General features: G+C 37.2%; 1 protein-coding gene across 1 annotated transcript in view; it reads left to right on the top strand.

The window, feature by feature from the left end:
• Positions 1-6,275, top strand: part of slc2a9l2 (solute carrier family 2 member 9, like 2) — an 84,776-nt gene extending 78,501 nt beyond the window's left edge. Inside the window, exon 14 of the mRNA XM_026307077.1 lies at positions 6,185-6,275. Coding sequence (XP_026162862.1) covers positions 6,185-6,250 — 66 coding nt within the window. The 3' untranslated portion in view covers positions 6,251-6,275. The remainder of the gene's footprint in view (positions 1-6,184) is intronic.
• The last annotated feature ends 6,020 nt before the right edge of the window (positions 6,276-12,295 follow it).

The following is a 12,295-nucleotide window of genomic DNA, read 5'->3' as shown; positions in this document are numbered from 1 at the left end:
GCCCTTTGTTGCAAAATTTTGCGGTCACAAAGTGATGCAGGTGGTTGGAATGCTCCTAATTTTGCGTCTGTACAATGTGGTGATGGTCAGATTCTTCAGTTTAGCTCTGCTTTCTCTGATTGTGCTGTCACATGTGAGGTCCAGGAGGGGTCTTATGTGATCTGCACTCCCAGGAACTTTTTGCTTTTGACCATTCCAACAGCAGTGCCATAGATGGCCACCGTTGTGTGATCAGTATGCATCCTTACAGTCACTGATAATCTGTTTCATTGGAGAGGAAAAAATATTCTGGCTCTTACACACACAAGCAGACCACTTATCTAATCCAAGCATACAGACTTCTATTCAAAATGCTCAGAGCCATGAAATAGTCCAGTACATAAGTACAGGTCATGAGAACAGTTATGAAAATTAATAAGTATGTTTCACAAATCACTTTGGTGTTTAATTTCCTGAACCCAAATCATACATCATATATGTTATTACCCACAACCTTCTTTTCCGGTTTATTCTGAATTATTTGAGAATGTCCCAGTTTTGTATTATCTATATGTGACATATGGGATTCGTGTCCTGCTCCCTTCTCAGCCCTGCTGTTATAAGAATGTTGATACTCAATGAAATCCAATGATCAAAAATCAGTCTTGCTACCTCTTTGATTACTACAGTATTTGCTCACACCAGCTATAGTGTGGTTAAGTTTAGGAATACACCTACTGTAACCCTCTGACCATCATCTGAGGTGGATGAGAATAAGCAGATTTGCAAAAGTTTGTGGTGCAAGAAGGCAGTTAATAAGCAATAACAGGTCAAAGCAATGACCTGCTGTAACATTATGATCTGCCATGGTTGCCCCAGATATCTGACAGTGGAGAGAGGCATTTGCTATGAGCCCCACTGCAATAACAGATGAATGGCTCCTCTGAGAATCACAAAGAACCTGTGTGGTTCTAAGTACTAGACCAAGACATGCACAAGGCACAGTGATTTCTAATTTTTTCACTTAGCATAGTTCATGGGGGTATATATATTTCCCAAAGGCATCCTGCACCTAAAAAAGTGCCTGATGTTTTTGGCACAGAGCTGTCTAAACATGATCGTCAATCTATAACTCTTTAAAGAATCAATTTATTCTGCATCATCAGAAATTGAACACTGAGGACATATTCTATTATTCTATGGGTTGGCCACGCTCTAGACAGGCCACATTGGCCTCAAGGCCACTCTTATAAACCCAGACAGAAATGGACAGCGAAACAGACGGTAGTGGTAGAAATTGGCTCTGCTTTTTGTCAAACATACATAAGTCAATGTCAGGGACAAACTGAGGAAGAGTATACATTCTGATGGTTATCCACATGACCATTTACATATATATATGCTTCTTGTTGTCAATACAAAAACACACAAAACCCCTTCAACAGAATATACTGTCACAAACCAATGTGTCAAGAAAATGAGAAAAAAACAAGGATAAAATTTAAGTTAGCATCTAAACAGACAGACATCCACATTCCCCTGATACACTCTCATGGGCACAAACTGTTGTCTGTTGTCTGAGTTTCTTTTGTGCAGAAAATTGCCTCTGATGGTGCATGGAAGGATCAAATAACCTTTCTCTAGACAGATAAGCAGATGGATAATTTAAAGTCTTTTTCAAAGTTATTCTGGGTTACTTATTGCATAAATCTTCAAGCGCACAATGTCAAAACTGATTAAGCACGAATGTTATGCAGCTGAAGTCGCTGCAGAAATGCCAACATCATCCCTTTTACAAAGGGAACACTCGGTGTTGCCATTACACTGAGGATCTAAGCTGATCTTAGGACACAGGAAGAAATTTGCAGTTTTCATATCATTTGCTGTGAACATATTTAAAAATGAACACTTATATGTGCATAATAATTTGATGTTAGGGAAGGTATTTTTGTAGTGGGATATTATGGGATCTGACTTTGATGAATTGTATTTTTATTTGAATTGACCTTTCTTTAACCAAATATTTTCTTGAGATTGAAATCTCTGTTTTAAAAAACAAACTGGCACAGGACCAACATCCAATTTAAACTCATCAAAAATATTTCTCAACAAATCGAAGATCAGGAGTCTACGCTGAGGCCATTCAAGGTATTGGTATTAAAGTATGTGGGATGGATGACAGAGATGAGACAGATTGCCATGTTAATATGATGCAACGAACTTGGACTTTGGCTGATGTGAAGCATCAAAACTTAGTTTGCTTAGATTTAGGTGCTGCTCTGTTGACTGGCAAATTCATTTTATCATAACTTCTGTGTTGGAATCATAAATGTTTTATATGGTGAGCGAGTGCAGGCTGTTGTGTGACAGTGGGTGGTGAAAGTACAGTTGCTGGAGGATACACTGCCAGCATCCTTGTCTGAGCCCTGTTAGCAACAGCACTTTTTCTCGTACAACAATCAGTGATGGGTTTAGGTGTCACAGCTAATAATAAAACTTTTATTTCAGTGGGTGACAGTACATATGATAGGCAGCCTGCTACCTGAGCAGAAAAGCTAATTGAACAACGAAACATATATAAAATGTTTCTGTACATTGTTATTTTTAGCAGTTTAGGCTGTTGGTCTATGCCGGATGGAAATACTCATTTATTATCAATGATATGTTGCAGCAAAGAAGTAACAAAAAAATGTAATACAAAGGTATGTTTGACCAATTGTATCGGCAAGCATCCCATAAACCAATGAAAAGTGCAAACAGCTATATTATTTATATTACAGATTTATTAAATGGATGAATGGCATCATAGTTAAAACTTATTTCACCAGCCACTACTCTGGTGCCTCATTTCTCCTGAGTTGTTTTAATAGCACAATCAAACGACCCACGTGTTTGGTATCATATTCTTTTACCGCAGTCCCTAAATCATCACTTGACCTCGTGTAAGAACTGCACCGTCCTGATTCATTTTCATTCTGCCATCAGATACCTCACCGAGTCACTGCACCGGAAAACAATGTATCGTTTGTTCACCATAACCATTTGTAATTATGTAGAGCTGGCAGCAGTAGGTCAATCAGCCCATTAATGCCTCTGTGTTTGATGCACAGGGAAGATGTTTTTGTGTGTCACTGTGTTGTGTTTTCAAAGTTTGAGCAGTAGTGGATGATGCACCTGGACTGTAGCTGCTGGAAAATCCTGTTCAAGCAGTCAGAAGATACTGACATACTGTAAGTAAGAAAAGACGATTACATAGACATGCATCAGATGTGCACTGAAATAGAACATCAGTTCGTAGTCCTAAAACCCTGAAATATATGTGCCACAGTTACTGTCACCGGATTTCCAAAGCTTTCCTTCCCACAGGATTAAAAATATTCCCTTAAGGTGTGGTTTTCACTTCATATAAGCCTGCTTACTGTACCTCTTTACGCTGTATAAATTATAGCCATTACTACCTGAGGTGTGAAATTATAATCCGCAGTGTTAGCTTTCAAATGCTGTTCAGTGAGATTATCATTTTACACCTAATGGGTGTATATGGCTCATTTTCTACAAAGCTTATTTTCTTTATACAAAAAGCCCATGAGCAAATTCCACCAGAAACCTTGTATCTGAAACCTGAGAAGATGCAGAATTGCAGGTTGGTCTACAACACACTGCATCACTAACAGCAAAAAATATCAACATGTTTGTTCGTTTATTCATCCAGCAAACACAAAGCTGGATGAAAACATGAAAATGCATAGCTTTTATATGACAGAAAGTCAAGCTATGAAACTGGTGTCTGTCATTCTAAATTACCACCCAGCTCTATTTCAATCACAAAGCACCACATCATATTGTATATTTTGTACAAAAAACTCATTTGGAAACTTTTGGAAAATTTTCTGAATAGGTTGAAAGGATAAGCGGACGTTTTCAGAAGTGGTCTAGTAGTTTTTGTTTGCTTCTGTGTTTGTAACCACACAGTCGCCCTTATTTCCACTGAAGCCACACTTTGTCCCAGCAGAGGCCATGCAGTAAATATTTTTTATTGTTCTATTATAGGATCGCATTTACAAAATAATCTGACCATGAGATGAATAAAGTCACCAAGGCCTAGACGACATTCTACTGCCAATTTAATTTTCCTGCCGCACTGTTGAGAGTAAATACAAAAGCTCTTTTCATTCTAACCATGGCATATACATAAAGGGCACAGCTATTAGATTCATTACTCTCATGATCTATTTTTGACATTCTTTAAAAGCCATAAACCTTTCAGAACAGAAACATATTTCATGTCAAAAGTGCTCTACAAACACATTAATATTTTAGGCAAAGGCTGTGTGAGAGCCAGTTGGCAAGACAGATCTTTAGTTTGTGTGTAGTGTCTTATTTATCAGCTGACCTCACTATGTTTTGCAGTGTGATTGTGATTGTCTTCTGCTATTTTTAACAATTTTCTACATTTACCTGAATATAGAAGATAATTTTCAACTTTTACAAACTACATTATGCAAACAAGCACTTATTGCTGATAAAATTGTCAAGATACTATAAACTATTGACAGGGAAATACAGTTTGTACAGATGCTGCTGTAATAACATTCTTGTATGTTGCCCAAATATTAACATTATATATATATATATATATATATATATACTTGTATATATATATATATATGTATGTATTTATATTAGGAATAATCACAAAAATTGCATCTCTAAATCATTGTGATGCACAAAACTCACTCATTATAGTTTTAATTATAGTAATTATTATATTAAATGTAAGACATCCATCCATCCATCCATCCATTTTCTATACCTGCTTAGTCCTTAACCAGGGTCACGGGGATCTGCTGGAGCTTATCACAGCTCTCTTTGGGTGGAAGGCAGGGGTACACCCTGGACAGGTCACCAGTCCATTACAGGGCTACATAAATACAAGACATATATAACAATTATGCTGTACTGATTCAGAGCCAGGCTAATGCATGTAGGTCAGCATGTGGCCTAATGGGAAACACAAAATATTACTGAAAAAGTTTCAGTGATAGAGTGCCAGTACCATATGTACAGCTGCTGATTGCAGAAACATACAAAACAGAAGGTTAATGTGGAACTGGGCCACATTTTTCCTTCCAGGTCCACAAATAGACTCACTGATGTTCAGTCAGAGGGAATCATTCGCTCACATTCCCATCTGAAATCACCAAAAGCCTTCTCTTTATTGCCTCCACAGACAATAATTTTGTGTCGAGTTTCTGTGTAGAAGGAGGTTAAAATTACATTTAAGCAGCAGTGATCATAAATCATCTAATATGAAAACATCCTCATTGACAGCTCTTTAATTGTATCAGATGAACATTATTCACCTGCTAGTGTACCATCCGACTGGGAGGTCTCATAGTAATTACACTGGATTAGTCTTTGTCTACATGCTTAATCCCTGCAACGTGTGAGCCGCTCAAAATGACAGTTTGCTTAGTCTTCCTGTTAAATAAATACACAATCAGTAACTGGCTCTGCACAGCATTTACCTTCTGAATAATAAGAACTGATGGCTGAAGTTTTTGTTGAATATTTATGAAAATGTTGTAATAATTGTGCAACTGGTTTGACTGTGGTATATTGTGTGATATTATTGCAAGCTACAGAAAAGCTGCTAAATGGACTCTGTTGTGACTTCAGGGGTCTAAAAGGATGCATTTAAAAATGCCATGTACAGTTTTCTTGTAAAAACAAAATTATATTTACATAAATTTGTTTTGTTTTTTTATTAACACACTGTTTACAACTTTGTGGTATAAGAATGTGCTAAATGCAAGTCTCTCCTTATAAAACTTTTGCAATAATCTTCTAAAAATACTGTGGAACTTCCATTGTTTACATGATGGCTTGTTCACATTGCTCTTTTCTTCCTATTTCTTTTTACCTCACCTCCATAGTGCTCCTAGTGGTCAAGAATTACACATGGTGCCTTTAAAACTCTGAAATGTATTTATTTCTTTTTGTGTAGGAGCCCTAGTTCAAAAGAAAGAAATAACTGACTAGAATGACAGCAGTTTATGATCAATAATCAATGGAAATGAAGGTCACTTTAGATTTTTTATATTTGATATTTTGAAACAAATTATGAGTTGGTCTTACATGAGTCTGAAGGAGAAGGAATAAACATTGATATTAACCTGCTTGTTTTTTCTTTATTATTTTACAGAGTACTGCAGCAGGACCTTTGTCTCCCTGGTGTAATGAGAATGTAAGAGCAGCTATGGGGAGGTGAGTATGTTTTTATTATTTATATCAAGGAACAATATATCATTTGAACAATAAAAAAAATAATTACAGAAAGTCACATATCTTTTTTTACATAAGCAGTTCCAGCGTAAGAGTTTGCTGTTGCTTTCAGCAAACTTTGCTGGGCACAACTTATACACAGAGTCTGGCAAAACCAAGTAACTTCCCACATTCATAACTTCCCTCCAAGCTCCAATTATATAGACACACGCACACACAAAAAGGAAACAACAGACTCACAATAATATAGGCACAAACTATATAGTATCTCTGGGAAGTTCAGACAGCATTTTATAGTGAAACCACTGATATTAAGATTTTAGTCATACATAGTTAATATAAATCTTTGATACATATTCAAAAAGGCACACTGAGGCACAGAGGTTGCCTTTTTGATATCGTCTAAAATAAGAACCTTTGAACCCAAACTGTTTTGTAGTTTCAATGAGATGGTTAAAGTGCTAATAGCGTGAGGTTAAAATATTCCATTACAACTAAGGGTCATCCATTAAAAATATTATGTAAGTAAAAGTATATTCAAATGTACTTACAGAAATACTGTCCCTCTCCCTGTAATTGATGCATCATTAGATCATTATTGCTCATCCATTAATGTATAAGCAATAAGTGAGATCTGTAGTTGAGGAGCAGCTCATTTTTAATCTGGTATAGGCTATACAGAGCAGCAACCAAGCAACCAAAAGACTATTATCTTTGTGAATTAATTGTTTGGCTTCTGAAACTTAAGAAAAACAATTCTAAATGCCTGTCACAGTGACTCATTCTAATGTCCTGACACAAAAAAATGATGCTGTTTGTTGCTTATTTGTCTAGAAAGAAAAACAGCAAATCCTTATTTTTGAGAAGCTGGACCCATGAGATATGTGGCTGTTTCATATATTCATGAATATTTAAATATATATAGGCCTAACCTTTATTTAGCACATTAGGTTACTACTATTTCTCCTGAGTAGAATTTGCATGGCATATTGTATGCTACATTGTATGGTGGGAAAAACCTCACCAATGCTGCAGAATATTACTAAGATACAATTTCTCCTGTAGCATAATACAAGGGATCTTTGAAAATGGTTCTAGCCCCAGGTTCTGTGTCAGTTTGCTGCAGGGGTTCCTTTTACATTTAATATTACCATGTATTTTTGGTAAAAATTCCAGCCAACATTAATGGGGAGAAGGAAGTGTTTCATCACAGAAGTTCATATTTTTTATTCATTTTATTTAGCACTATTACAGGTACCTTAAGGAAGTAAAGACAACATTGTCCACATACTTTAACTACAACTCTAATGTGTGTCATGTTACCCCTGTATGGTAGGTGATATCCAGTGAAGTAGGAGTCTCTATAATAATCACATTATAGAGATTGTTTGCAGCCAATTTCTTCTTCTTCTCAAAAGCTGTAAACTGAACTGAGTAGTTCTGTTGTAACAGAATGATTGTGGGTGTATGGGCCAGTCACTGCTCTCTCAGGGATTAAAAGAAGAGAAGCTCACCACCTCTGCCAAATCAGACAACTGAAAAGTGGAAGCACAGAGAGACTGGTTACAGGAGCTGCTGTAGGTCTCGGCTAGGGGAAAGCTGTTGTATTATTATATTAGTGATTGAGCACATCTACAAGGCTTAAACTTGTGGGGAAACAAAGTTAAAATCTCAGATCACTCAGGAAGATTAACAAATATTGAGACAAAGGTTTACCTGTGCCAAGGTGTGCTGTGCAACATAACTATCCAGCTTTAACTACATCTAGCACCCAGACAGACAAGTAATTTTAAGCTTAAAGAAAAAAAATATTTTCTATCTATCTATCTATCTATCTATCTATCTATCTATCTATCTATCTATCTATCTATCTATCTATCTATCTATCTATCTATCTATCTATCTATCTATCTATCTATCTATCTATCTATCTATCTATCTATCTATCTATCTATCTATCTATCTATCAACTATCCCTGCAATAAATAAAGAAACATCGAGTCATTAGACCACACCCTAAACTGCTAAAATGATGGGCTGCATAACAAATAAATGATAATCTCAGTTTATCTTTACATGGATCCCTCTTTTAATACACAGTGTGAGAGAGGGAGGGACTGTCCTTTACGGAAAAAGAAACCTGCTAGGGTCTGACATTCACTGATTTTAAATTGTACACATTCAGCAGAATTCATAATTGGCAAAAGATGACTGACAGCTAGAATGAGCTCTGCAGCTAACAATATGGGAGGGAAGAGAAAGAAGAAGGTCATGAACCTCTGTTTTTTTTTTTCCAGAGGGGAATGATGTATGGAAGCAACATAGTGTACAAATCTTGTTGACTACTGGTACAAGGGGAGGTAAAAGAAGAGAAAATGAAGTAATTCCATATTTAGACATAATTCTGCCTCCAGGTTGTGACTTCGATTTGTGGCAGCATCATTTTAACTTTGCCTAAAGCGTGGCACCTTGTGAGAAAAGGTTTTTATAATAAAGGGCTAATTAATAACTGAATTTTGTCCTCCACACAATACTAAATAATGTCCATTAAAAACGTCTTCAGAAAATATGCAATGTCGTTTATTATCTTGCAGCTTTAAGGGGATATGTGGCAGTTATAAATAATCTAACAAAAATGTTACTTGAGACAGGAGAGGTTGAACACAGGTCTGCCTCCCAGTGAAGCTCCCTTTCTTATTTACATCTCCCACAGTCTAGAACAGGCCCAGGGCACAGAGCAAGCCTGAGATTGAATGTGTTTGAAGTTTTGCATTTGAAAGTCACGCACTTTGACCTGAATTAAGCCCTCTCAGCGCTGAGGGCAGCGATGGGAAAAGATTGATGCACAGCACTCGAAGGTATTTAGCTGGCAGGCAATAAAGTGATATGTTGGTGCAGGGTATGAGAAAATAACAGCTGCAAGTAGTTTGGTGCTCAGTGTGGATATACTGAAGGCTTTATCCAGTGATAAATCTACCCTTGAAATGGCACATTTTATCAACCTGCTACTGGTTAATGTTTATTCCTTAAGTTGCCCAGAATCCTACTCATATGCTTTAACAGGACAATCCTGCAAAAGAAACAGCAAATATGCATCTAATGGTTACATATATAATATGATGCACAAGCACTGCTGCACTCCAGGTAAAAATTCAGCACCATCATGAAATAAAGGATTACTGCAAGATGAGCTCTTTAGTGTTAGTGCGCATGATCATTCTTAGATGATCTGTTTAGGTACAGGCCTAACATAACACACTGATGACTTTGGCAATTGCTATAATGATGAAAGACTGGTTGGATTTGCTGGAGTGTAAAACGTCCCCATAGTAGCATCGAGGACAGGATATGAGGTGTATAACTACAGCACCATATAAACTATTTCACCATGTGGAAAAAGCTGGACATGCTAGTCACACCTGGGTATGGTTATGAGTATATCACTGCTTTGAGATTTTTGTGAATGGTTAAATGAACACCATTGTGAAGATGTACAGAGATGTGAGGCAGGGCTTTCTCTTATGGAGACAATATTTTTGAAAGATAAGTAGCTCTGAAGCTGCTGTTGAGTTGTTGTTTTTTATTTTCATTAAGACTGGCCCCCTTTTTAATGAATGGACAACTGTCCATTCAGTTTATTGTTGATATTGTTAGTGTAAAGCAACAGTCATTTTCAGCTTCCATCTGCCATTCTTTTTATGCCAGAGCCAGTTGATTGCAGACAGGAGATTTATAAAATGCTTTAGAAGCACACCAATAGCTTATTGAATGGTGGTTGAAAACAATTTCTTAAAGAGGCCAACTTACAATAGGTGCATACAGAGGAGGGTCTGCATGGATCATTTAACCCTTTTAAACCTATAGGAGTGCCTGCGATCTCCTTTGCATATCTATTTTTAAATGCCTGTAGAATTGTGAACAAATAAGATAGAGCAAGGTGGACCTGTTCTGTGATAGGTCATAAAGGGTTATTGGCTGCTTTTTCTTTGTGAAATATGGATTTTGTTAGATTGACTGACAGAGCATCAAGTGGGCTATTCTAAACAAATGGGAGCTACACCATTATGAAGAAATGCTTCTCCAGGCAGGGCCAAGAGCTCACGGTGGAAAAAAAGACGACACTAACCTGCCTCCCACATCCCAAGGAGCTGTCAAATTGATGCAGTAGGGTCAGATAAAATGTTCAGAGCTCACAATTCCCTGGCCTCTCCAGTTTCCTGGTGCTGAAGTGAGAACAAAAAAGTAAACTATTCCTTTTAAAATCAAGATTTTTTTTTATGTGAAAACCTTTATGTGAAAACACTAGAGACCTCAGATACAGCCTTTTTGATCTTGTGAGCTGTGTTCCTGTGCTGCTGTGTGGTTTCTCTGCGTGTTTGTGTGCATGACTCTTTGCATCTCTGGGAGATGATAAGCCAAGGATTTAGGCCATGGTTTTCTAGGTTATACCTAAAAGCCACCTGTTCATCTAAAACACAATCGGATGATTTAAAATATTAATACAGAAATAAGTGCTCATGTGACTGGAGAGGAAATCTCTCGTTCTCTCCCCCTCTCTCTGTGTGTCAACACACAGCAAAAAATCCTCTTTCCAAAATAATAAACTGGAGGTTTCTGGCAACTGTCACCAGCTGCCATTAGATTTTCATGAGTAATTCTATAAGTTATTCAGAGATACAGGACTAACAATCACCAGACACTTTTTTGATGAACTGTAACTCATGGAGCAGCTGAGTATCCAGCCATTAAAATCGGTAATGAGACACAGCTAAATGAGCCCATCAGGAGGTTGTGTGGCAGCATGTGGATGAATTTGCTTCATTATGGGATGACTGCCAGTCTCTTTCCTGGCACACAATGCAAACTTATACTCATTCACAATGAACTCTGTTTTAATTTAATGTGACAGTAAAACTTTGATGTTCCACTTTTTAGCATAATGCTGATCTTCTCTGGAGGAATGAATATTTTGACAAAAGTTTTTAGATATTTTGCCATTCTGAGTTTTCAGTTCAATATTGATTATTAGTTTAAAACAAGAATTTGACTGGGAAAGTATGATTGACACTACACAGTGATGAAAGCAAAGCGGAACTCAGCTACTTTTTTGTCATTTCAGCTTCCTCATTATCCCATAACATCTGGGAAAGTCACATCATTATTCAAATCACTGAAGCAAAACAGAGGAAATTTTAAAGGCTCACGTTTCAATACAGTAGTTAGCATCTCACAGAAAGACGGATATGGGTTGGAATCCCATTTGAATCTGGGGTCTTTCTCCCCATGTCTGCGTGGATCTTCTCCAGGTGTTCCGGCTTCCTCCCACAGGCCAAAGACATGGAGGTTAGGCGTGATTCTAAATTGTACACAGGTGTGATTGTTTATCTCTATGTGTCAGCCCTGTTATAGACTGGACATCTGTCCAGGGTGTCCCCACCTCTTGCTCAATATCAGATGGGATTAGCTCCAGCCACCTGTGAACCTGGAAAGCTAAGCATTAGATAATGGATGGATGATATTTGTACATTTTTAAGCGTTAGCATCTCAATGACATTACATCCTAACATTTAATTAAAAAATGAGTTGTATTATGTAAAAACACGACAAAGACAAAACCAGTCTGAGGCTTTAACTGTTGTCAACGAATTAACAGAGGACTCATGAGTCAGAGTTGGGGGTGTGCTTCTACACTGTAAATTTTTTTAGGGTATTTCTCCTCAGATTTATTACAGTGTCTTTGTGGGAGATGCTGAGTTGGTGCCACTTTATTTTTGTGTTTATGGTGCAATGTTACATTATGTGATGGCACAATACATCAGAATAAAGGCCAACAACAGACACTATGCCTTCTGCTGCTTTTGCACGAGATTTATGTGCACAGACGCGCACATACATAGGCACACTCTTTCACACAATGATCTAACATCATACACAATCAGTCCATGAATCCCCGAAAATAGTTCAAGTTGAAATGTGAAAAATTTCTGAAAACATAATCCAGTGTGTGTGTGTGTGTGTGTGTGTGTGTGTG

Source organism: Mastacembelus armatus, chromosome 5 (assembly GCF_900324485.2).
Source record: "Mastacembelus armatus chromosome 5, fMasArm1.2, whole genome shotgun sequence".
NCBI classification, from domain to species: domain Eukaryota; kingdom Metazoa; phylum Chordata; class Actinopteri; order Synbranchiformes; family Mastacembelidae; genus Mastacembelus; species Mastacembelus armatus.
Note: the sequence above shows the minus strand (reverse complement) of the source record. Positions and strands in the feature narration are given on the sequence as shown.